The following is a 27,393-nucleotide window of genomic DNA, read 5'->3' as shown; positions in this document are numbered from 1 at the left end:
GAGAAGGAGAAGGAGAAGGAGAAGGAGAAGGAGAAGGAGAAGGAGAAGGAGAAGGAGAAGGAGAAGGAGAAGGAGAAGGAGAAGGAGAAGGAGAAGGAGAAACTTCTATTGTATTTAAAACCAGTGGTATCCGTGAGGGAGCAGGAGGTCCTAGTTCAGTAGTCAAAAAATAGCACTGAGTGAGGAGGGCAGTACTTTCACTTATATTTATATTTGGTGTAACGAGAGAGAGAGAGAGAGAGAGAGAGAGAGGGAAGAACTTCTATTAATGCTACATTGCTTATTGAAATCCTGAAATCCTCTGGGGGAGATGGGTGGGATATAAATTGCATGAATGAATGAATGAATGAATGAATGAATGAATGAATGAATGAATGAATGAATGAATGAATGAATGAAATCTGAATGGGATTCTCATCCTTCTGTACAGGCATGTTGTAAGAGGTATTCTCAGCATGGAAAGTATCATCTTGTTCAACATAGTAGTAAAATTTAGGAGTCAATGAGGGAGGAGAAGGAGAAGAAGAAGGAGAACAAAGGAGAAGGAGTAGGAGAAGATTGTTCAGGAACATGAACACAATTGAAATTAATATTCATTTCTTAGATTTATATGTCACATTTCATTCAGGCAGCAGTACTTTCTCTTACATTTGTATTTTGTGTACCTCAAAGTTAAAAAAAAAAAAAGATAAACAGTAGCAAACAGGATTCTCACCCATCCATACAGCAATACGAAAACTGATATTCTCAACATGTAATAGTGAAAGATTAGGAATCCATGAGGGAAGAGAAAAAAGAAGACCATAATTGTTCAGCATCATAGATTGAAACTAATATTTATTCCTTAGATGTATATGTCACATTTCATTCATGAGCTAAGGCAGCATACATCGTGTGCCAGGCAACATATGTAGTGGACCCTCCTATTATTTCCCACCACAACAATCCTGTGAGGTAGGTTGAGCTGAGAGAAAGCAACTGACCATAAGTCACCCAGTGACAGAGAGTGGTCCTAGTTTGACATCTTAACTATCCTACTACATTGGAACAATATCAATTTCCAAGTTTTATTCCCCTGTGAAAAAGATTTCTGTTTGTTTACTTCATCCTCAGGGTGCTTTAGAACTTTTCAGTGTTTTGAGAAACCGAACATTGGAAGTTCCACAGAATTTTTCTCTAAGCATTTATATTTTCCATTAAACTGAATGAAAATTATTTTACAAAGTCAAAGACATTTACAGAGTGGCTCTAATTGAAGCTCCAGATTCAAGCACTCAAAGCTCTTCAGGTGGATACACCGTTCATTTTTGTTTCTTCCCTTCAGTTCATATATTCATTAAAAGAAAATAAATCACCTATTCTTTCTATTCCCTGAAAGAAGAAACATACAAACATTGGAAAGTGTTTGTAAAAAAATGAACTGAATGAAATTCTCAGCCATCCCTATTTTGGAATAAGAATATATATATATTAAGCTCATTCTGCTTATTAAAGGTAACAAGTTGTTTAGCTTCTAGAAATAGTCTACAGAAAGATATCAAAATGTTCTGTGCATTCACTCATTCATACTGAGTGGTGATTTAATAAGTGAGTATAGAGCCATAGATACAATTAATTTATTGATTTTTATTGACAATGATGATACTTCTATTTCCCTCCCCTGCCCTTAGCTCCAGAATGCTTTCCAGAAGGACATCGTATTCTCCATAATGCCTATCGCAGCATCCATTTTGATTCTCTGGAATTGCAGGAGAAAGCCATTCAGGACATGGTTTGTGATCATTCGCTTCCGCAAGGGTGGTACCGCTTCATGATTGAAAACAGGCCTGCAGAAATGCCAACCAGGTGTATAGAAGTAAGTAAGAGGAAATAAAATGAAATGTGGGCTCTCAATAAGCCTTTCATAAGCCCAGGTTCTCCTCCCAGGTTCCCCACAAACCCTACCAGAATTCCCATCAATTCCCAGAATTCTTACTCCTCTCCCATGATGTCTAGGATTTCTGGGGTTGCAGACCCAAACCACTATAGGCATCAAGTTGGAGAAGACTTCTTCTGAGTACTTTGAGTGACACCAACTTGCCTCAGGTATATTCTTCTGCTATCTTAATTAGTGGGTATGGTTCATTAAGAGGGAACAATATATGATTAGAAGCACAAAGGATATTTCTCATCCAAGGAACAACAAGATAGACTTATAGAGATCTAATCAAATGTATATCTTTTATATGCAAATGAATTCACCTCATGCTGTCTGTAGCGCAAAAATTCATCTCATACTCTGAAAATATTATTTACAGTTCAACACTTCTGCTGTATTATAGCTCAAACCCATTGGTGACATGTTTTGAGTCATATGAAATATGTTGTTGGATTACGTGGTAAGTGTGAAGCAATTCAAGAACTTATTTTTTAGTATTTATTTATTTATTTATTTATTTATTTATTTATTTATTTTTCAGGAAGTTTTTAAATAATGCATTATCTGCTCCTGGGAAAGGAGGTATTTTAAATTATATTGGGTGTTGCTTGACAGAAAATCTTCCGCAGCTCTGATCAGTGACTTAAAGGTTATAGCACTTTTGAGGTTTTACACCTCTGATGGATAGCTTCTTGATTCAAAATAAATAATATATTACTTTGCTTCTTTTATAGATAAATTTGTAATTCAGAAGAAATAATAACTTTCTAATTCAAAGAAACACCTCACCTAAAAACTTTCTTCATTTAAATCACAAAATAAAATGGGATTCAAACTGATATAAAGAAGTTTTGATTCAAAACTGTACTACAAAAAATGAAATAATAAGGCTTATTTAAAAAAACAGTTTTTAATTAAAAACCATATCCATAAAATATATTTTTGTTCAGTTTTTACATTCTTAATGCCTTATTTTGTGATAAATTTAAAATTTGTGAGTTCAACAAACTGAACTAAATTCTACACAAATTTATATAATTTAAATGTATATCATATTTATTTGTTTGTTTATCTATTAAATTTATAGAGCCACCCATCTCACAGCAGTGACTCTGGGCAGTGTATAAATATTAAAATCATCATAACAATATAAACTCATGACATCCCAATTAAAACCAAACAATTAAAAAAAAAAATCAAAGTCTCATCACCACAGAGCTTACCTAACTTCCTGGCCTAAAAAAAGTATGAGGAACAAATATTCCTTTACATGAGCTCAGGAAAAATTCTGGAAAAATAGGATGATTTGCTGTGAGCATTTGAAATGTCACTCTGTGTTTGTTTTATACGCGCGCACGTGCACACACACATGAATTTTATTAAAAGTTTCAAAAAGAAGATAAAAACCAACAAAAACTAATATAAAGTAAACAGAGCAAAAAGGAAAAGAGAAAATCAAAAGAAAGACAAAAGTATAAAAAGAATAGATGAAAAGAAATTTTCTTTGCAGCAAATACAAGTATGATTACAAAATTGTCTCTTATTCTATGGTTACAAAAAGAAAAGCTCTCGTTTTATCTGCTGTAAAAGAAGTCGGAAATCATTCCTTTTTTTTGTATTTCTTTTTCTTTATCTTTCTGCACTTCTGTTCTCCTTTCTCTTTATTCTTTCTTTTCTTCTTTTCTTTTTCTTGATTATTAGTTCTTGTTAGTTTTTATCTTTTTGTTTTTAAAATTTAATAAAGTTATTAAAAAAAACCCACAAATCATCAGAAAAAAAATGAAGTTTTCAGTCAGCCATAAATATAGATATTGTATTTTCTCTAATTGGGGAAGTCAGTTTAAGCATCTCTGCAAGTTCCATCATCTTCACCAACCATTCTTCTATTGTGAGTAACGCTGAACCTTTCCACTTTTGAGCATATAATAATCTCACTGCAGGAAATTGTCACTCTGAATTTGGAACAATCTGTGCAGCTCTTGAGACTTCAGAAATGTATGAATTCTAATCCAACCTCTAATGTAATAGCTTCCTTTTTCTAGAATGGACCAAAATGATCTGATTAGTTCTATTAATTTGTTGGCTGTGTGTATATATGTGTACACCCATTAATAAGTTAATTGTCTCTTAAACCACATGGATATTTTAAGATTCTGAAACAGTAATAGTACATTTTTCATAAGCAAAACTAAGACATAATTATTGCTATATTTCCAACATTAATGCTTATCACAAACTCTACTACAGCAGAATGATATGAACTCATCTATTTGTCCTTGTAATCAGGCTGATAGAATGGATTTTCCTATTCCTTCTCCTTTTGGGAGTTTGCATAGTATCTTGAAAATGTTTCTTTGAGGAATGGGAGAACATGCTAAATGAAGTAGATCAGAATGTGAAGGGCAGGAGGAAGGGTAGGGTATCCAAAATCAAATAGAAACACCTTCTGTGAATGAAGGTGTTTCCATCTACTTAAGCATGCTTTCTTTCTTGTTCTCCCCATGCCATAGTCCAGTCCATTCAACAGAACCTCAGGCTCTCAAAGGTTTTTGAAAGGGAGCTATAGTTGAATAGAAAGGGGTAGAAGATCAGTGTCCATCAAGTCTCGACTTGCTGAGAGAATATTTAGATTTAATACCATGTTGTCCCCCCTCCAAACTGCATAATCCTTTTGTCTCCTAGAACATTAGTTTGGATAAGAAAAAGGGAAAAAAGCAACAGGTGGTCAGTATAATCTATATCTGTATAAATAAAGTATGGTTTGTTTTCTCTATGAGCAGTCAAAACCATCAAATCCCATAATGTATAACTAATGAAATTCAAGGTACAGTTAATCAGTTATTCCTATGATTAACACATTGCTAGTAAACAGAAGCACTGCTGGTGAGTAGAAAGTATTTTATATACTCACTATGTGTGATTCCTGTTATGATCCTTTGCAACAAGATAGATAGGATACCATGTGACCCAGGTAGATTTCTGCTCATTTGAATAATAATACATATACAAATGTACAGATATATGAACTGTGATTCATATGATCCCAGATACATCATAAGAACATGTATACAAGCTTGCTTCCTCATCACATGTACATGATATCTATTTGATGCATTCATGACTGTTTTATGTTTATAATCATTCCATATTCACTTACCTCTCTACCGAAGTTTTTTCAAGGCCATAGTTTCACTTTTACTATGAGAATATTTCTTCATTCAGAAATACCTCTCAGTGCCATGGCATTAGGATCTATGTGTTACCAAAAAAAAAAAAAAGTACGTATTTTAGATGCTAATTGCTACTTAACTCAATAAGAGTAAATCCATTAGAGCTGAACCAAATATATACAGTGGAGTTAATAACATCTCATTTAAATTATATTAATCAAACTACTCCAGATGTGAAATCTGTTGTGATTTTTCAAGCTTTTTCACGCTTTGCAACCTAATATTTCATAAACATTTACTGGCAAACTAATGGTTGAATGAAATGTATTGAAATATACATTAATGAATATGTCACATGTTCAGGACATGTGACACCAAGACTGAGATACTGTTTACTTTTGGATTCATTTAAATGGAGCATTTAATATGTGACGCTCTAAACAGCCTGTAACCAACAGCCAGGAAAATATTGAAGAAGTTGCTATCTCAATTAAACATAAGCATGAAATTCACACATAACCGCTACTTATATTTAATAACATAATCTCTATGCAGACCCTAAATAAACAAATGGCATGAATTCTCCCCATGGAACTATAAATATTCAGTCAGTGAAATCGATGAAATCATTTGTGTATCTAAATCCTGAGTCAACATAAGTAGATAACTCAGAATGCAGCATCAGTAATACTAGCATGTTTATCATTTAATTGAAATGGGCAACTCTTCCACTTTTTAAAAATGTTATATTTATCCATCAAATAATTGGATAGATTAACTATGAGTGGTATATAGCTATCTCATAGTGGTGCTGCCCGGATTAAGAAATATCAGCAAAATATGAAAATGAACATTGAGAAATAGGCTAGTCAATGGGATTTCAGATTCCATTAAAAATATTTTTAGCTGAATTTTAGCATAATACATGTCAGCTTCTAATTGCATGAATGCTAGAAACTACTTCATTTATTTATGTAATTGATTTGTAAAGCCACCCATCTTGCTGGGTGTCAAATAGCAACAAACAGAATAAAAACAATTATATCATATATGCAAAAATTAAAATCTATAGCAGTCGAGAAAAGCTACACAGTCAACAGCACTAATACAGCTAGGAGATGGGTGCTTTTGTATATTCGGGGCCCCAGGCTCAGGCCCAGAACTAGGTCTTTAGTGCCTCACAAAAGACCAGCAGGGTCGGGGCTATCCTAGCCTCTGGAAGGGGAATTTTCCAACAAAAACTTTGTTGAACAAAATTGTGTCCTTAGTTAGCTAAAATTACCAGATTGGAGATGCAAAGCCCTAGATGTCCAGCGGATGGCAGCAGACTGCCATTTTGCTGCATTCAGTGGCCATCCAGAGTTCTGCAGCTCAGATCAGGTAGTTCTACTATAATTTTGTATAGTTGATTCCCGTGTACAACAGAGTATGATTGTCTTTCACATCCAAATCTTTAAAATGCTCACTGTTTTATATTAATAGGAAAAGGTTTATCTTTTGTGTAGAAATGGGGAACCTGCAGCCACAGACCAGTTCAATATATCAGGATAGTCAATCCAGTTCTCTATCTATCCTTATTTTGAACACAGCCTAAGTAAAGATGAACACTTGAAAATTCCATTTATTTTAATGTAACAGACTTAAGCATATATTTAAATAAGCCCTCAAAATCAACGTGAAACATATTCTTCATCTGGCAGAATCACATCTTTGATTGGCAGAGATATATCTGTTACACTTTCCCAAAACTTGATCAGGAAAACAAAATGATGCCATTGAAATGACTTAATCTTTATTAAGTGGGAAATTAAAAACATTTTCATTCTTTGCTTGCCTTTAAAAAAAAAAGAGGAATTTGATTTGAATTTAAAAAAAAAGCAGCATGCAAGTCAAAAAAGAATTCTCCAAAGCTTGAAACACCTGAGAGAATAAAGAAGTGTTTTCCTGGATCTGAAAAGTCAACAAGTGTATCAAAGTGGGCAAACCAAAAGCTAGTAGGGAAAATTCAACATAAAAGCTAATCATAATGTCATGTTTCAGTTAATGTTCTTGCTGCCGTGTTCTGTACTAACTCAAGTTTCTAGACCAGGGTTTCTCAACCTTAGCAACTTTAAGAGATGTGGACTTCAACTCCACATCTCTTAAAGTTGCTAAGGTTGAGAAACCCTGGTCCAGACTGTCTTCAAAGATTGTCCTGACTACAGTGCACTGGAATCAAACCAGTATTGTGTATCATCTGCATACTAATGACAACATTCTCTGAGCCAGGGGTAGACAATGTTCTTCCTGGCACAAGAAGACGTCTCAGGTGGCAGGCAAGGATTGGATCATTTTTCTCCCTCCATCCCTCCTAGATTATTGTCCAGCTCAGCATGGGAAAGCACACACTTGTAAGAAAATACATACAGAGAATATGAATTGTTTCAATATAAATCCATTTTTTTTTTATGGTAAACCCCCTCTAGATCCTTTGGCACACAATGCATTATATAAGTGCATTGCATTAAGAATAATAACAGGAGGGTCACCACACTTGGTCTATCTGGGACGCCATGGGGGGATTTTTCAGTGGAGGGAATCATCCTGGGGAAAGCACCCATACTGATATGGACAAGTGCAACAAGGAAAGGCACCATTAAATATTGACAGCACCAAGAACAAATGGATGAAGAATATTTAGAAGGTTTATATTTCATGACCTTAAACTATTTTATGAATCTTAAGCAACATCCCTAATTTGGCATTTCCCATTAAAATAAATGTTACTCTATCATCAACTTCAAACAAAAGGTTTGCTTTTCAAACAAGGCAATAACAAGAAATTAATTTACCATGTCAAATGGTTAGATATTAATTTATTTTGTCTAACATTTTATTCTCCATGCTCAGGCAGACTTTCAGTGTGTGTATGAGCTAACGTGTATCTTTCTTGCCATGGGCCTGCCAGGTAAAATTTAGCTGACAGAATTACAATGAAGCAAACATAACTGACAGGTGACCTCCAGTCCAACCTTGCTGTCATACACAAGTAACATTTTTTATTTATTTATTTATTTATTTATATATCAAATTTATATCACTGCCCAACTCCCCCACAAGGAGGGACTCTGGGAGGTTCACAACAAAACAATTTAAAATCAGTAAAAATGTAAATAATACAAATATAAAATACAATCATTAAATACAATAAAATCCAAGAGATGGTGATATTATTTCAGCCTGTGACTGGATAATATAAGTCAAAGGTAAGGCTAGGGAACCAGCCAACCCCAAAACTAACTACTCCCATCCCCACCCCATGCGTGATGACAAAACCAGGTCTTCAGTTTTTTTCTGAAGTCTGAAAGGGAGGGGGCCAACCTCACTTCTGGGGGAAGAGTGTTCCAAAGGGCAGGGGCTGCTGCAGAGAAGGCTCGCCTCCTGGACCCCGTCAGATGAAATTCTCTTATAGACGGGGTCCGTAGCATTCCCTCTCTGCATGACCAGGTGGGACGGGTTGATGTAACGGGGATGAGGTGGTCCTTCAGGTACCCTGGACCCATGCCATATAAGGCTTTAAAGGGGATAACCAATACCTTGAATTGGACCCGAAAGCAAACTGGCACCCAATGTAGCTCATGGAGCAAAGGTGATATGTGCTAATCTTGATGCACCTAAGATCGCCCACACGGCCGCATTCTGGACCAGCTGAAGATTCCAGATACTCTTCAAGGGTAGCCCCATGTACATTACAGTAGTCTATATGGGAGATGACCAGGGCATGAGTGATTGTTGGAAAGGCCTCTCAGTCCAGGAAAGGGCGTAACTGGAGGACAACACAAAGTTGCACAAAGGCCCTCCTGGCCACGACTGCCACCTGCTCTTTGAGCAGGAGTCATGAGTCCAAGAGGACCCCCAAGTTACGCATCAGGTCTGTCTGTGGTAGTGCAACCCCATCCAGAACCAAAGATGGCAAATTCCTAGGGACCGAGGGGCCATTAACCCACAGCCACTCCATCTTGCCAGGGTTCAGCTAACCCCCACATCCAGACCCCCACAGCCTCCAGGCACCTGGAAAGGGCAGCCACAGCATCACTTACTTCCCCCAGGATAGAGATTTATCACTGAGTATCATCGGCATATTGATGATACCTCACCCTGTGGAGACGGATGATCTCGCCCAGTGGTTTCATGTAGATGTTAAAAAGGAGAGGAAAGAGTACTGAATCCTGCAACACCCCATAAAGGAGGGGCCATGGCCCCAATCTCTCCTCCCCTATCAATACCGACTGGGACCGGCCCTGGAGGAAGGAGGAGAACCAACACAAAACTGCACCCCCAGCTCCCTGAGTCAATCCAGAAGGATACTATGGTCGATGGTATTGAAAGCTGCTGAGAGGTCAAGGAGAGCCAGGTGTTAGGATTTTCTCATGGGAAAGGATGCAGCTCGTTATCTCCACAGAAATGTTGTATCTAGAGAGAGATATATGACTTGTGTGTTAGCACGTATACTGCTATTTACTGCCACCTATTGGCGTGTGTATGCTAGTTACCCAGTGGGGTGGGTATGGATTGGCAATATAATGGGAGGATCATATGCCAAGCCTCTCAGTAGAGTTTCAGTATAGTAGAACCACCATGTAGTCGTTTTTATGGGTTATGTAGTTGTAACTAATAACCAAGAAGTGTACCTCTTCTCTGAGAATTTTTGGCTAGAGACTTTATGTTTGTAGATAAGTCTTGGATGCTGAATTTATGAGAAGATGTGTTTTTTCCTATATTTTGTATACAACTTGTATTTTATGAAGTTTTGCATTTTTATCAATAAACAACCAGATAGTATATATTTTCTGGCTGGATTTCTTTGGAGAACAAGATATGGACATTGCAGTTTGCAAAGCTCTCATGCTGATGTGTATTTTCCTTGGGCAAAGTTTTTCTGGGAGCATTGCTGTACTCTGCACAACACCAGGATGGATTCACCACATCCATCCTGCCCCCTCCAGGGATCATCCATAAGTGCTACAAAAGAGCTGCTGCAGCTCCTTAAGAACCCTGGCAGAATTGCACCAAAGAAAAATCACTTCTTTTTTTTTTTTAATATTTTTTCAAACAGTACACAATATTCAAATTCGGAGGTCTCGCTGAAGTTGTGCACTATTTTATATGGCTCCAAAACAGGAACAGAAGTCTGCACTATTTAGAAGTACTCATCTGCACTTGCAATGATAACTGTTAACTCTAAAAATATTTGATAACCAATTTCTGAAAGCTGAAAATAACCCACTTACATTTATTTTCATGTATATATTTTGCTGAGAGAAGCCTATAAACATCCCACTTTGTACTAGCATTTTTTTCTTTTTCTTTTTAATTTATTAGTCAATTTTTTTCAAGCTCGTTTCAAACTTCCAATAAATCTGTTGGGAAGGAATGTTCACGGAACAGCAGAATCTGTCCTTCCCCAGCATAAGATTATTATTCACAGATACTCAGTCCCTCAAAAGTCAGCAGTGGTTTAAGTGTAAATGATTACGGCAATAAGATAGACATGGTAAAAATGTGCTGTGAGGTCCTCATTTTTCTTTGTAAAGAGCAGCATAAATTTCAGTGAGGTGTCATTCTTGTAGTCAGGAAACATCACAGAGGCAGGATGCACAGATCATAGTAAGCTAAGGAATACTTAATCATGGTTTGTTTATTTATTAGATGTAAATCCTACCTTTTTTCCAGGGGTTCAAGACAACACACATTTTTTCCACAAAACAATTGTGCAAAGTAAGCAGGGCTGAAAGAATGACTGGCCCAAAGTCACAAAATGAGCTTCTGTAGTTGAACATGGGCCTCTCCAATCTTGTTCGAACAAATAAATTATAATTGGCAGGGTTCAGACAACAGATCAAGCAGATTAAAATGTTGACAAACCAGAATGGCTGAGCTAATACAACATAAACACACACACACACACACACACACACACAAAGTTATATAATTTCTTAGTATTGGAAGTAGTCTGTATTCTGCAACCAAAGATGTCATTTAGTTCAGTTGGCCAGGTTTTATCAAAATTCTAGCTATGAAATCCCATACATATTTGCATTACTACCTTACATAATCATGTTATTGGATTCCTAGCCTAAGTGCAAGTTTCTAGCTGTTGCAGAAACATACAGAATATGAGGCAGAATGTACAGGAACTTTTAACCAATATCAGTCATAGCTATTTATAGGGAGAATGGTACAGTAACAGTACTATTCATTACCTGAGAAGAGATTTCCTCAATCATTTTTAATCCATTTTTCCCAAATCTTTCCTGAGATGTTGCTGTTGCCCATGGCAAACAACTGAGAAATCATAAGTACATTAATCGTAGATAATATTTTATCATTGATTCTGTTACTGATGATGAGCTAAATGAATAAAGGACAGGAGGGCTAATCTGGGATCATAGAAACCATGGTTTAGAGTATCATTTTAAATGGAAGAAAATAGGAGCAAATGTGTTCTATAAATAATACAGGAAAAGCCTAGAGCAATAGCCATCTACTGTTATTGTAACAAGCTGCAAAGTGTTTAACGTTAATTTAGTATGTTCTCCAGACTATGGCTTGAATCATTTATGATATTTTATGTACAGGGCTTTAAGTATCTAATTTAAGATAAGTTATATTTGTTCATTAAAAAATAATACAGCTTTACAATATTAAAACAATGTTATAGTAAAGGCAACTGTGTACTGCGCTAGGAAATGTTGAAATGTCAAAGCAATCTAGGACAAGCCTGATAAGTGTGCCTTTTTGTGGTTTAAAAGTATTCCCACATTAATGTTTTTTGTTTCAGAACTTGTATTGAGTTTACTGCAGAGAGGAGATGATTTGGTTTGAGAAACGGAGACAGGGGGTCCTAGATCTTGTCTTTTCGCTCTTCTATACTTTCTTCATTGTTACTGACTTAACTGGACTCCTAAGCAGAATTCTGTTCAGATGTTGCTGGCAGCTAGACTACCATAGGTCCAATTTTTGCTTGTATTATTGCTGTTTCCTAATTGGCAAAAGCTGAATCATTGGTCAGACCTGATGAGGGAGTGGCATTTGGAGGTCAGTTCCTTCTGCCTTGCCTCCTTCCACAACTCATTGAAAGAAGTATGTTCTTTAAATGCCCTAATTCTGAATTTTAAATAATATATACTTTTCTGCAGATGAACAAATGTGGAACACAAGCCCCAATCTGGCTCTCACTTCACTCAGAGTCTCTCCCACGCCTTGGAGAGAGAAAGGCACTGATGGCCTGTGCAACCTGGCAATTCTTTTCTGGAAGCACCAAAGATTGTTGCCTCTTCCAAATCCCCATCTCAGTTAGACATTGTGGAGAGTTCTTTGTTTATCTCCTGCAACCTACTCAAGGGTGTATGGGCTACTGTGCAGAAGGTGAGTTTCATGAACTCCATATTTATCACTTACACTCTATGCATTCCTTTTGCTACATGTACAAAGGTCTTGTTATTGCTATACACACCTTTGTAACCTAACAAGTCAAGCATTGCTTTCTGTAAGATGCAGACCACACAGGTAATAAATCAGCAGCTGCCTAAAATGTTTCTGTAGAATAGTTGTTATAACTTTGGCAGATTTTAATCTGCAGCATGTTCCCAAGGAAAATTTAGTGCGGTTACACTTCATGCACCATATTTTGTTTCCATGTTTGGCTTAAAGAGTAAAAATAATGTATTTGAACATGTTCATGTTGCTGTTGTTACTAAATGGTATCTAATACTGAAATAGTTTATTGGAAAGGAACAAGTTCATTTGAAAGCTTTTGTAGGTGAGGGCAAAAGAGAATAACTGTCGGCTGACCTTTTTAAAAACTACTTTGGTCAGAAATGTCTGTCACTGCACTGAAAAGATACTCTATTTTGTACTTAGGAAACAAAAGGAATAGCAGGTAGCAATTCCTCACTCAGTCTGTTACACCATTTGAAATCTGCGTGTTCTATCACTTCTGTCGAATAATAGAAATGAGTCTTTCTTAGGAGAATCAGTACCAGTATGTGAATTTTGCAGGACAAATTAAATCTCATGGAATCAACACAAACACACCTTTTTATTCCATACCGGTCATTATCAAAAGCACTCTGTTGGTAAATCTCTGCTACCTGACTTCTTGGTGTGGATAGTTAGGCATCTCAGATACAGTATAATATTTATAAAGGCATTTATTTTCCCGTTTCCTCAAAAGACACTGTTTCTCCTTTGTTGTCCTTTGTCCTTGAAACTGTCTCTCAGAACACTTGAGTGATGTCACTTCTTTTTCAGCTCAGTTCTCTCCTCAAAAATGACCTTTTCTGTCATGTTTGTGGCATAATCTCCTGACTTCCATGCCTTCTGTAACTCAGTTTAACTTTGTGGCATAATGATCTCTTCCCCTTCCTCTGCTTTCTCTGTATCAGATTTTATCTTGTAAGTTCCTTGAAGCAAGAAACATTGTTTTCATATTTTGCAAAGCACATGGATGGCACAGTATTAGCATTAATAAGCTCATTAATCTCAACAGCATTAAAGTTCATATTAACATTTATTTATTAATTACAATATTATAAGCTGATTTTTAAATTTCTGGAGTCCCAAAGTGATATTCATAGCAAGCAGGAAAACGGGTTATAATCAATGAGCCACATAAAATACCCCAAGAAAAGTTTAAAATACCCAAGACAGTAGAGTTAATAAACTAATCAAAAGACAAAATAGTTTCTAGAAAATGTTTTTTACTGCTTGCAGTAAAAGGAGTCTGGGCAGGCCTAATCTCTCTACACAAATTATCAGACAATTGAGATGTTGCTACACAAAATACTTTCCTGTATTTATACCAATATAAACTTTCTTGGTATTAGAAGATGTAATTTAGACTTTTTTGGTAAGAACCAGAAATTTGGATTGGGGCTGGAAACAAATTAAATGTAGTTTAATTTTTAATACATGATGGGAAAATGCATGTTAGAAAAACTGTCAAAATGGTTTTTTTTAAATTTGTTTTTGTTTTGGTACTGGCTTCATTTTTCAAATGCTCTTCAGGGACAGTACATTTAATAATATAAACAGAAATGGAAATAATTAAGGAACAGATCACTGAGACCAGACCCATTCATTCTGCCAAGGGATGCACATGTTACACTAACTGAAGGTGGATTATGTGCACACATACTCTGAAAAGTAGAGATCATAAATCAGGATGATTTTCATGTTGTGTACTTATTTGTAAATATATTTTATGCATGTGTCAGTATTTGAAAGATGGATGGATGAATAGATAGATAGATAGATAGATAGATAGATAGATAGATAAAATATTGATTTTGCACAGTTATGTGTGTATTTGCACATAACTGGACATGTTTCTTTGCAATATACATAATGCTGAAGAGCCTTATTTCCCAATCTCCAGTTCTACATATATTGCAGAAGAAACAAGCCACTTCTGCTTTTCACAGCTGACATGCTGATGCATATATTTCTTACCTGAGAATCCATGAAAACTGTGAAAGCTATTCAGACCAATAAGTCAAAATATGTCCAGCGAAGTATCAGCATAAGCAGAAGATACAGCACCCTTAGCACTTGCTTCACCACTTCACAATGCCGTACTGACTGATTTATTTGCTTTGTTGTTGAAGAATCACAGCTCAACTCTTTCGATCCCAAAAGAACTGAATTAGAAGGCATCATCCAAGGTAATTTCATACCACAAGCAGCATAAGTGAGTTATCTTTTATCTGCAGAACCAGTGAGTACGTTGTTCCACATTCACATTGGTGATCCTTCTCCTTACATATTTCCAAAAGGAACTTTTGAAAATTAGGAGACTATCCAGAGCTCCTATGTGGAGTGAGAATGAAGCTCAGAGTTAAATAAGTAGTTCCTGGTTTATTATGCTTATTCTTACGGTTACTCATGGCAAATATTCAGTCTTGGCAACCAAAGTTTACCTATTGCCAGTGCCATTTGGAAGGCATTGAAGACCTGGCTGTTCATTTAGGCATTAAGCCAGAGCGTTAAGTGAGTCCATCTCTAAGGGGCATTGTAGTATATTGATTGGTGTCCTTGGCTGCCAATATGGTTTGTTTGTTTTTGATATGTATGTTTTTATGATCACTTTAAAATTTGTTTATAAGGTACCCAGAGTTCTTTTCTAAGTTGGGTGGCCATATAAATCAAATAAATAAATAAATATTTTTTTTCAAAAAGAATGCCACTAACAGCAAAACTATATTTTATATCCAGTGATATATGAGCAGAAATTTATTTCAACGGATTGCACTGTACAGCCCCCCCAAATTTGGTTGCCACCATTGTTGAAGGACTTTCACATATTAGAATTTCTGACTCTTTGATGTTTGGGGATTAAGAAGGCTATCAGGACCAAGAGATCTGTTAAGTCTATCCCTGATCTCTGCTGTGTCTAAACATAAAGAATTCATGGCTCCTTCTGAAACCTCAGAATCCTTGTGGCAAAATAAATGCACAGGTTATAGAAAGGTGTTCATCTAAGTCTGGGCTATTGGTTAATTAACAGTCTTCATCCTTGGGCTGTAAACCACCCAGAGTCGCTTTCTGGAGAGATGGGCGGTGACAAATTAAATAAATAAATAAATAAATAAATAAATAAATAAATAAATAAATAAATAAATTTCAGAATGGGTGATGATGGCATCCCCTGACTAGAGGTTTCAGAATCTCCTACAGGTTTGCTGAGCTCCTGTCCTTGAGGACATGATTGTGGTTCAAAGTGAATAGGGCTATATTTTTGGTCCTCCCCTATTGGTACTAAGAGATTATCAAGCAAATGAAAGGCTGGAAACCCCCCTTTTGTTTACAACCATTGGAGATGCTTTGCTTATCGTTTTCCATTACCTTGTTGCTCTGAACTATTGAGTTGTTGCTCTGAACATAACAACTATTCAGTCTTCACCTGTCTGCATAAATTGCATAGTATAAATGTACAATTTTCATCCAGAAAACATAGGGCTTTATATGTGTTCTTAAGTTCTATAGTACCAATGCCATTATAATTTTAAATTTGTTGAACTATTTATTGTTTAAGTCATGTGCATTACACAACAATCTGCTTTCCTTTCTGCACAGGGAAATTCCAGGTTCCAGCTTTACACCCAGTTATTACTCCTGAGCTTTTGGGGTCCCAGGTTTACCTAAAATGCACTTTCAGCCGTCCAACTTCAAATTGGGCTATGGGCTATACAGTGATCTGGTCACGGCTTACTACATCCAGTGTGAAAGAACAGCTTCATCATGACACAACTGTGCGGGCATTCTCCTATGTGGAGATGGATGGAATTAATTTCAGATTGGGAGATACGGTAAAGCTTTCTTGAACTCAGAAGACAAGGTCAAGAAAGACAATCATTCTGCAATGCTTTTTCTTTCTTTTTTTTAGCTCTTATTGACTCTCATAACTTGAGCCTGAATTTGGCCTGAAAGTAAAATATGGTATTCAAGAAGTGATGTATTTTAATGTAATATTATTAAGTACATTTTATTAAGTTTATAAAGCAATCTAGCTCATTTATCCAAAAATTATTCTTTTGTACTGCATAGCATTACTTCTTTTAAAATAGATAATAGGTAAATAGGTAAGTTAATTCATATATCCAATGAAGAATAACTCTACCTTCTTATAGTACTGTAATAACAGAGAAATGGTTTGGTCAGCCTGAGCCAAATACCTACAGTACAATTCTTTGTATTTAAATGAAAATGAAACTCAATGAAAACACTAGATTTCTTTCCATTTCTAGGTGACTGCAGCTTCAGAGAACCAATTGGATTCCAAAACTGGATCCCCAAAGTTTCATTTTCATTGACTCACATGAATGAGTCAGTAATATAACAAATCATTCATAATATAACATTATCAATAATCTGTCAATAATAGAAATAATTAAGAAGTTATAAATCCCATATTCCTACAAATAAAACCAAAAGTCCATAGTGGACCACAGTATATATCACAGATAATTCTATGGTCTCAGATCACTGCTAACGAGAAACAAAAGAAACTCCTGAAAGAGAGGATGATGTGTTCAAAGCCTTATATAATTTTGGCCCTGGTTTCTGCTTCAAAAACTGAAATTGGTCTCATATTCCTCTGCTAGCCTATCATTCTATCTTCAGTTGTTTTTCATTTGGGGAAAAAACTTGGAGGCTTTGTCTTAGTGAATGAGACAAAGCCTCATTCATACTTGAAGGGACATGCCACTTATTCTGAATGAACTAAAAAGAGTTAGCAAGTAAAGTCCAAATATGTAAGTATCATGACCCTCAGTTTTCTTAGCAGTTTGGTTCATAAATCAGAAGGCCTCAAATTTGAATCTTACTTCTATCCTGATAGCCAACGGCTTCTTTCTTCCTTTCTCAGTATATCCTTCCCTTCCTGCAATTTTGAGATAAAACTGGCTTCTTTGCAATTTTTTGTAAAGCCTGCAAAATATTGCATGCAAAGTGCTTTAATGTTGTAAAGCATGACGTACATGTGCACACAAATGAAGTATGAGTGTTCTGCTACTTTTTAATTTCTATTGTCTATACTGAAATGTGATTGATGTAGTATAAGAATTGTAGGCTTTTGTGACATCTTATTTGACCTTCTTCAGTGGTCAGCTCAGATTAACATCCATCCAAATCTGTCTGTCTATGGTGGGTGCTGCAGATGGAGGCATCCTGAGTCACTAATAGGAATAGCCAATTTTGTCACTACACAATATAGTTTCCAAGTACCTCCATACTTCTCTGTACTACTTATTTCTCAAAAGCTGCAAAATTGTAAATCAGGTAGGAGCCTAAAAATTAACATTCTGTTCCCAGATGACTGATATATCTGAACTGATTTCCATTCATTTAAATTTTCATTAGTAATATTGTTCACATCCAACATCAAGTGTCCATCAAGATGTTCATCCCTTTAACAGAGTCATTAAGCTTTACTAGTCCAATGGATTTTGAACTTTTATTAGCATATCTGTAATTAGCCAATATCATTTCCCCATAATATTTAGAAAAGTCACAACTTCGTTCAGTTATTCTATTTGAACTCTGTTGAGAACAAAATGCTAGCAAAACTACTGCAGCTTTAATAAAGAAATCTGTAATATGCTGTTTTCCCCTGGGTAAACACTCAAGATAGCCCATTCCATCTGATTTGAAATTGTAGCAATCCCAAGATCTATTTAGATGATATTGACAGAGGTCACTCTATACCTAGAGGTACAGCCATCTGTAAATTGCAGCAGGTACTGTGTGCGCAGTGGGTAATACTAAGAAAGCAGGATGTGCCAGAAAAACTGGTCATATTTTGCTCTGCACAGCAGTTTGGAAGTTCATGCAATAAAATGGCATACATTTTAGAAAAGCCTTATGTAAAATTGCCTTTTAGTTTGCCATTGGCATTGGCCATCTTCTGATGAGTTACAGTATTTTCAATCATGATGGCAACTCCTCCCTCAAATACTGAAAAATAAAAACTCAGTGTACAAAATTCTGTAGAGATTTATCTCTGCAGAGAAAGGTGATTACCTGTGATGCTTTTGCTATGAAAGAAAACAGAGAAATTTCCTTTTCCCACACTTTTAATTATAACCGTTAACTGCAGTGCAGTAGTTCCAGATGTATCAAATATTGCTTTCAGAATGGGTTCTGATTTTTTAAAATGAATTTTCACCTTGAAATTCCACAACCAGGGATGTGGTTTGTTTGAATAAAAACAAACCTTGAAACTACCCTCTCAGAATCAAGTATAATTTCCAATTCAAATTATTTTGACTTGCTGTAATCATTATAGATAGCTCAGTCTAAAACTCATTGTGTTAAAAATCCCTCTCCCTTCTCTGACAAACATTATTTGTTCTTTTAAATAACAGAAACTACATAACATGGAGTACAATGTTGTCATCCCCCCCACATATACACAACACACACACACACACACACACACACATCCTTCAGTGTCTGAAGAGGAAGACAAGAAAATGCTGTTATTCAAACTCTGAATGCCCTGAAGATCTTCACCAGTTTCCTGAAGGATGAAAAGGTGGTGGCCCACATGAGACCTGGGAGTGTGTTGGTCCAGATGGAAGGGCTACTCCTGAGAATATCATTTGTGGGTCTCAGCACTACTCACCATGTGTGGAATGGACAACCTCAGGATCCTCTCCCTGTTAGTCTATATAGGGTTGGCAGACTCTGCCTGGAAAATGTAGTAAGGGTCCAAGCCTTATATGGCTTTATAGGCAAGCTTCAGTACCATGAATTGGGCCCAAATCATACTGGCAACCATCTCAGTCAGTTTTATCCCATCTAGTCCCTCACAGCCTCCAGGCAAAACACAAAACTTCTACTATATCTGCTTGTCATAGGGTACAGATATAAAGCTGGGTATTGGCAACATATTGATGATACCTAACCCGAAACCAATCAAGGATCTCATGTACATGTTAAACAGGATGGAGGAGAGGTTCATGGCCTGGGATACTCCACAATAGAGCACCCAGGGGTTCAACCACTCGTATCCCAACAGCTAATCAGAGCCATTGGCTCAGGAAAGAGTGGAAACACTGCAAAACATGGTCCAATCCTCAATCCTTGCCCACAGCTCAGAAGGATGCCATAATTGATGGGTATTGAATGCCCTTGAGATCTAACAAAATAGAAGGGATATACCACCACCCTCTTAGTCCCTCTAGAGATCATCTACAAGAATGATTCATGCACTCTCCTGTGCCAGGCCTGAAATCCAACTGAAGGGATCCAGATATTTGATCACATGCAAGACCCCCTGTAAGGTCTTTTTGAAAATAATTTCAAACAACTGTAGGTTGGAAACTGGCTGATAACCATATAGGGTGTTTGGGTCAAGAGATAACTTTCTGAGAACAGGACACATCATTCCCAAGGATACATTTGTAACCCTGTACCCATGCCCTTTATGGCCCCACATACCATCCAAAGAAGGCAAGGAGATAATTTGCAGGTGTGTGAGCTTATCCCACATAGAACTCTGTCTATGGCAGATAGAAAATGAGATAAGAACCGGATTCTTATTCACCTTCCCCCATAATTGTCTGTGCTCAGTTTCCCATCATATCCCCCTCTGCCAATTGCTACCACGATCATTCCCATATGTATGTATGAAGAACCACAAGGATAATGAAAGGAGTAGAAACCAAGTGCTATAAAGAGAGATTGAAGGAACTGGAAATGTTTGCCTTTCAAGAGGAAACAGAGAACACTTCAGGCAGTCTACATTAATCCAGAACGCAGGACATGGAAATATGGGAGACAGATTTCAACTGAATATTGGGAAAAAAACCTTCATTCATGGTACACTCCTTCTTGCTGCATGCAGAGGCTGGATATCTATGCACCGGGGATACTTAGTTTAGATTCCTGTCCTGATCTGAAAGTTGGGCTTAATGGCCTAAACTGCCTTTTCCAATTATTATTCTAACAAATCACGTGAACTTGTCAAACTTATATAGAAGGAATTGTTGCCAAAAAACAAAAACAAAAGCCCTAGTACTGTCTTAAGAGTGCAATTCTATTTTTCTGTCATGACTATAACATCCATCAACAAGGCACACAAAGAACAATTAAAAGCTGCTTTAAAACTGCATACAACTAGCATCATGGCTTACATTGTCCAATTCCCTTCCCCCACCACAAAACAACCCTCCTGATATCTATAGGTACCCTTGTCTTCCCCATCCTAATGGATGAGGTATGGCTCTGGATCGCAATTTATGTTTAGCTTAAATAAACCAATCCCTTTTAATAATTTTAAAATTTAGGGATAAGCAGGATTTTATTATATTGAGAAGCTTTAGGAACAAAAAAAATCCAATCACACAGTAAAGTTGTCTTTACATAGCCTGTAGGGTATCTTTTTCATTTCCCCTTTCTCTTGGAACGATAAAGGGAGGGGGAAAAAACCCTCTGATTGCCTAGTTAAAGACTAGGAGCCAATATTTAGCTACAGGCAAGAAGCTTGTGAGAAAGACTATCTTAATAATTGTGTGACACACTGTCAGGACTATAAATCAGTGACTAAAATACATATCTGATTATTGTGAGGAGCAAAAGGACCAGGAAATCTAAATTTACAAAGAAAGAAACTTCACACATAGAAATACAGGGCAGTATTTCCCAGCCTGTGCAGCTTTTAGACATATGCAGTTCAACACCCAGAATTTGCCAGACAGTATAGCTACCTGCAGAGAATTCTGGGAGTTGAAGTTTCTTAGATTGGGGAACACTTGTATAATAAGTACTGAATCAGGAAGATTTTTGAATTGGTTGTATTTTGCTTATCTTTTAAAATTCTTGTTTATTGAACCTCAAGATCATGAGCACTGAAATTGATGTGAGATATTTCAGACCATATATATGGGTTCAACCTTAGTAAGGAACTGAAAAGCATGTCCTTTATTCCCATGAAACAAGCTGTTACCTTCTTCAGAGATGGCCTCATCTCCATCTATAAATAACTTGTGATCTTCCAAATGCTGAGCTAGATCTACCAGCTACTCCAGCCACCATGGCCAATGGTGAGGGATGCTAGGAATTATAATTCATAACATGTAATGGATCATAGGCTCCCATGTCTTGATTGCACAACTTGCAACTGTTCTCTGTTTAAGACACATATATATATATGGAGATACGAGTACTGGTTAAACATGGGATTATTTGTATGCAAATAGTGTTAGGCAGTTTTGCCTAGGTACAGTGTTTTAACTTTTTTTTAAATGCGTTTTTAACATTTGAAATTGCTATATGGCAGCTTCTAGCTGCTCTGCTCTACATGGCTAATGATAAGGGATACTGGGAAGTATATTTCAACAGTTTGGGGATGGTCACTAACTCCTTGATGTAAGTAAAACCTTAACGATCAAACAATAAATCTGTTTGGGGGGATGGAGGGATGAGCTGAATCATTCCAGTGAAAATTTTGCGATACAGAATTTGGTGTAACAGTACATTTTATTTCTATTTTATCAGAAATAATTTCCATTGAATTCAAAAGCAGTTATTCCCATATAAGTGAGTTGGATAGTAGCAGTAATAATATGAAAGTGTGGGTTAGCTTTGTTAAGTTAAAAAAAGATGTTTGTCAAATTATGTACACTGTTGAAAAAGTGTACATTTCATCTCTTATAAGAACAACCTGGAATAGGTCAAAAGCCTATAAATTCTTTCAACAGTATCTATCTCATTTTGGACAGATTACATAAATAGACATATTAATAATCATTAGGATATTAAAGATGTGTAAATCAGAGTAAATCCAGCACATGCCACTATCACATATAATTTGTGTGTTATTACACTCTATTGTTTTTTACAGTAACCTTAACACTTACCACAAAATCTATAGTTGTTAGATTTTGGGTGCATGTTTCCTCAGTATCTGCAGTTGTTAGAGACAACTCTCCTAATATCTTACTTTCTTCTGCAACTTTCCCCAATATATGCTTTCTTTAAACACAATTAGACCTAACAGTTTTATTCTATACCTCCCAGAGTCATGTTTCTGAGATGAGAGGCCATATAAATTTGATAAATAAATTTATCAGTTATTTATCAGATAAATAAAGTTAATGCAATTTTTTTTAAAAAATGTGTTGGCTTTTAAAGATATTCTCTGCTTTGCAAGTAACTTTCCTATGTAAACACTGTTTTTAAATTAAATTTTACGGCAACGAATAAGACTAGAGAGACTAGAGAATTCTGTTACTGCAGTGTCTGCTAGACAGAATCCATAGAGGCAGATAAGATATTTTGTATAAAAAGAAATCTGTGGCTGATGTCTACGACATCCTTATTCAATTTAATAAAGTTAATAGAATCTCAGTTAAAAAATAAGCAAGGAATCAGATCGGCTTCCAAGGAGAGGTTCCAGGAACATCAGATACTAGGAATGATTTATCTCCTGCATAGTCAACGGAAAAGAACTGTGGGAGTTGTAATGCAAAATACCTGGAGAAAACCAGGTTCCCTAACTCTCAGCTAAATGGCTAAACCAATTCATGTTGGAAAAGGAGAAACGTATACCAGGTTGCCCTTTTTTTACAAAAGACAAATAAAAGCCTGCAGTTAGTGAGTGATACAGATTTTTTTCAAGGAAGAAGTCATGCTGGCTAAATCTTGGGAAAGAAATTGGGGAGAGCAGGTGCTTTGTTGCCTCATTGGTGAGAACACATGTATTGCTGTTATTCAAGCAAATACAATTGACTTGATCTGTATTGACTTATGAGGCAAACAGCTTCTAATGATCAAAGTTTAACATATGGTATAAAAATAATCCCAGAACAACTTAGTCTAAGAAAGAAGGAAATGCACTTTTGGAAAGGACATGCATTATTTTATGCATAGCATTGATATTCTGTCTTCCTACCACAATAATGTAAAGAAAAATGTGATTGGCTTCTCCCTTCCCATGAAACCTTTGCTAGGACCCAAAAAGCCACTTTAGATAGGTTCTTACCTCAAAGTTATTTAAATGCTTGCACTTTAAGTTATAGGCCTCTTGCAGTTGGTTCACAACTTAAAACTCTTTTGCCGTCTATTCAAAAACATTGTTCTTCAAAGACGTTACATCCAAAGTTTGAAATCAGATTCATCGGGTCCTGAATGGCAGTTTGACTACCATGATCCAAATGTGGCATGAATGGGCAGTTTAAAACAAAACAAAACAAAAACAACAAATGTATATGCTGTCCAGCCTTGGCGATTCTAGACAATTTACAAACACTGAAAAATATTAAGATCAATGCAACAATTCAAATCACAACATCATCAGCATAAAAACTCTAAAAAACCTGTGTAAAAAGATTCCTAAACTGTAACAGTTTTAGCTCCAATGGCAAACTGTTCAGTCATATAGCATCTCTGTAGCAGCATCTACAAAAGGTGTCCTACTGATGAGCTAAGAGCATAGGGCAATTGTATGGGAATAGAGAGTCTTGAAAATGTCAGTACATCTCTCTCTGGTGATTCAATTGCATAATCCATTTCCTATATCTGAGCCCCATAGCATTGTAATGTGATCCCCAGTTTTATTTTTCTGAAAACTAATGCACAGAAACGTGGGGGGGGGGGGAGGGAACATGGCTGATGTTGTAAGAAACATTCCTTTTTGTCACAATATGCTTAAAATGATAACGCAGTGCTGCAGCTTAGAAAATGCTGCACAACTGTTTTGTCCAACGTTACGCATGTTGGCAGATGTCCTAGTTCTGAAGGTCGGAGACTTCTTGAGCATTCTGTGCACTCATGACTTGCTTGGCAACAGCTTTTAAAACTTCAAAAGCCACACATAGATATTTATTTGAACAAGTGTCAGTGTTAGTTTTTGGTGCTTGGAGGCCCGCCCCTGTGCATTTTCAATTTGGCAGGGAACAGCCCTGGCTATCTTTTTGTAAAGGAGGTCTACAATTGCTAAGGAGAAAGAGAAGCAAAATAAGATTTTATAAGCTGTAATCTATCTAACAATCCATTAGTTCATTTCCCATCATTTTTCATAAGCTTTTCATTTAAAAAAGAGGAAAAAGGTTTTTAAAATCGTTTGGCTTATTTATTGCAGGTCTTTTGCACTGTCACAGCTTTTAGGTGGGACTCACCTGATCACTACTCTCTCCCTGAAGAAAGCGATGGATTCTATCCTGGAATCAAGGTAACAACGAAACATCTAATTTCATAAACTTCTCTAGCATAGCCTTGATGGAGATTTCTATATTAACCATCTTGTTTCGCAAGACAACACACCGTAAAATTGGCTTTAGTGATTATAAGAAGGGTGCTTCTAGGAGCTGAAGCAGAAAATGTTTGAATAAATTGCCTGCCATTCCATCAATCATTCTATCAGCCTTTTAAAACACACTAACGGCTACAGCATCCTAGGTAGAGAGAAACGTATTCTAAAATCCTTCCCTGATAATTCACCTTGAGTAGCGTGGTAGTATATGCATAGTTCTGTGCAAATAAATAGTTACGGTAATACTTGGCTATAAGGTCTGAACAGCTGTAGTTGTATCAGACTCATACTGGGAAATATAAATTGTGTCTTTGATCTGACCATATTTATGACGTCTGGCATGGGATTAACACTGAAATCTTTTGCATTTTCTGAAAGGTACAATCCTTTCACAAAAATGAGAGACAAATTCTCTTTTATATCAAGGAAGCTAATGTGCATCACCTGGCTCATGTGCATTCCCTAAGTCCCTCTTTTGTGTCCTCCCTCATGAAATGTCAACAGCGCAATGGTAAAACATTTTGAAGTAGGAAAGAAATGAAAATGGTAATTTTAATTGGATAAACATTCAAAGAAAACTCTCACCCACTACTTCCTCCAAAAAAAGAATTAAAAAAACAAAAACAAAATATTTTTATTTACCTCCTCAATTCAAACTCGATGCAGGTCCTCATCGTCCCCTGTCTACTGTAAGCATGCTTTGTTACTGCCAAAACATTGTTCATGCCTACTTTAATAATACTTTTGAAGAGGCTAAAGTATTTCTGGGTCTTGATTAGCCATTTAGGAACAGGTATTTTAGAGAAGTATCTTCAGTTCATCTGATTATTCTGGAACGCACTATATATATGTGACAAAACCTCACTCATTGCGTTATGGCAGTGGTACAGATTCACTCTGAGAAGTTAAGCTAATAAATAAATAACAAAGAAATGTATCTTAAATCCAACATTATTTATGGGATAATTACTATGCTTTATAATCATCTGTGTGGTTCATACATAATTCCTTTGACTGGAGACTTAATAGTGTAACCACAGCTTGGACTAATGTGGCATTATTTACATGGGTAAAACTCTTTTCCTTCCCCTCATAAAATGCAGTAATCTGCTGAAACATCATAGATGGGTGGGATCTTTTCTTTATCCTTTAGTTTTCCCAGATTTGCCTTGAAGATCTTTTGAACTGCAGTTATGGTCTACATTTGGGGAATGTTACCCTTGGTCATACTGAGTTTTTTGTTCCTTTTCCATTTCCACAGTTTCCCTCCCGCTTCATTTAAATATTGCCAGCAAGTAAGAATTTCTTCTTATCCATTGGATGGGGAAGAAAGTGAACAAATGTTATCCTCTCAACTTTCCAATTTTATTGTTTCTGTTAGGAATGACTAGAGTCATGAAATTTAAAATCATTTTGGCTTACCATCTTCAAAATTAGTGTTTATGTGTGTGTGGCAGAGAAAGTTGGGGATTATTATTTTGAATTATAGGTTGTCCATGTTTATTTTCAATGTATGACCAACTACTATATCTATATTTACTTCCACATTAAGATTAGAACAGAGTAGCAAACATTTTAAATGTAGACTGGTAGAAGTCAGTTATGCTGTCATCAACATTACCATAATTCAGAATACATCAGTTATATATTATTTTGCTTTTGTAACTAATAAACAAACTAGGGAAAGGCATCGTTCATTCTTAAAGCATGGGCTGGCTAGGAATCTAAAAGATCCTGGTGCAGTCCTTAGCCATAGACCTGGGAAGCCTTTGGCTTTCCATATATTGTTAGAGTTCAACTCTCACCAACTCTATCCAAGATCACTGATGATCAGAGATTATTAGAGTTGGAGCCCAAAGAACCAAAGATTCCTAACGTTGCCTTAACATCTCCAGTAAAAGAGAAACATGCTAGGGGAGAAAGAGAGAGAGAGAAAAAAAAGCTTGTTGCTTTAGTCAACAGATAACTTTAGTCAGGTGTCTTGATGAATGGTCAGATCATCATATTCATATTCATGTAAATTGTTCTTCCATTCATTTGGACATAAAAAGTAGAATAACAGACAAGCAACATGACCAGCTAATTATTGTAATATACACTCCAGCACATTTTAATTAACATTTTTTTTCACTACTAGCCCTACAGTACACTAAACCACTCAGTTCCTTGCTGTTAGTTAATAGAATTTTTCAAAGGTTTTTTCCTCCCTTTCTACATCAGAAAAAAGAAACAATTACCCAACTATACCTAAAAATTATTTTGTAATTACTAAAGATGTTCAAAAGCAAAAGGTAACATTTGGAAATTAAGTCAATGTCTATTTAATAAGCAATTATAGTGGCTAATTTGAATGAATGGTTTAGAGCTTAGCAGAAATCTTAGGGAGCCACCAAAATAACAATTTCACCTTATTCTTGCTGGGGCAATGATCCAAGATCTTGTTAACTTGCCAGCATAGCAATAAGAGCAAGCAAAAGGGTAAAGGCTGAAGGGAAAAAAAAGAACAGCAA

At 36.3% G+C, this 27,393-nt stretch overlaps 1 protein-coding gene across 4 annotated transcripts in view; it reads left to right on the top strand.

The window, feature by feature from the left end:
* LOC103050933 (von Willebrand factor D and EGF domain-containing protein-like) overlaps positions 1-27,393 on the top strand; it is a 245,855-nt gene that overhangs the window by 51,600 nt on the left and 166,862 nt on the right. For all 4 annotated transcript variants that reach the window (XM_088146520.1, XM_088146519.1, XM_088146518.1 and 1 more), the window contains exons 2-6: positions 1,671-1,855; positions 12,267-12,495; positions 14,736-14,792; positions 16,204-16,436; positions 24,713-24,802. In XM_088146520.1, the coding sequence (XP_088002646.1) occupies positions 1,671-1,855; positions 12,267-12,495; positions 14,736-14,792; positions 16,204-16,436; positions 24,713-24,802 (794 nt within the window). The remainder of the gene's footprint in view (positions 1-1,670; positions 1,856-12,266; positions 12,496-14,735; positions 14,793-16,203; positions 16,437-24,712; positions 24,803-27,393) is intronic.

Source organism: Python bivittatus, unplaced genomic scaffold, assembly GCF_059951505.1.
Source record: "Python bivittatus isolate LINGU-HERP-01145 unplaced genomic scaffold, Pbiv_v1 ctg000480_np1212, whole genome shotgun sequence".
Taxonomy (NCBI): Eukaryota; Metazoa; Chordata; class Lepidosauria; order Squamata; family Pythonidae; genus Python; species Python bivittatus.
The sequence above is the reverse complement of the archived record's forward strand: the minus strand, read 5'-3'. Positions and strand labels throughout refer to the sequence as shown.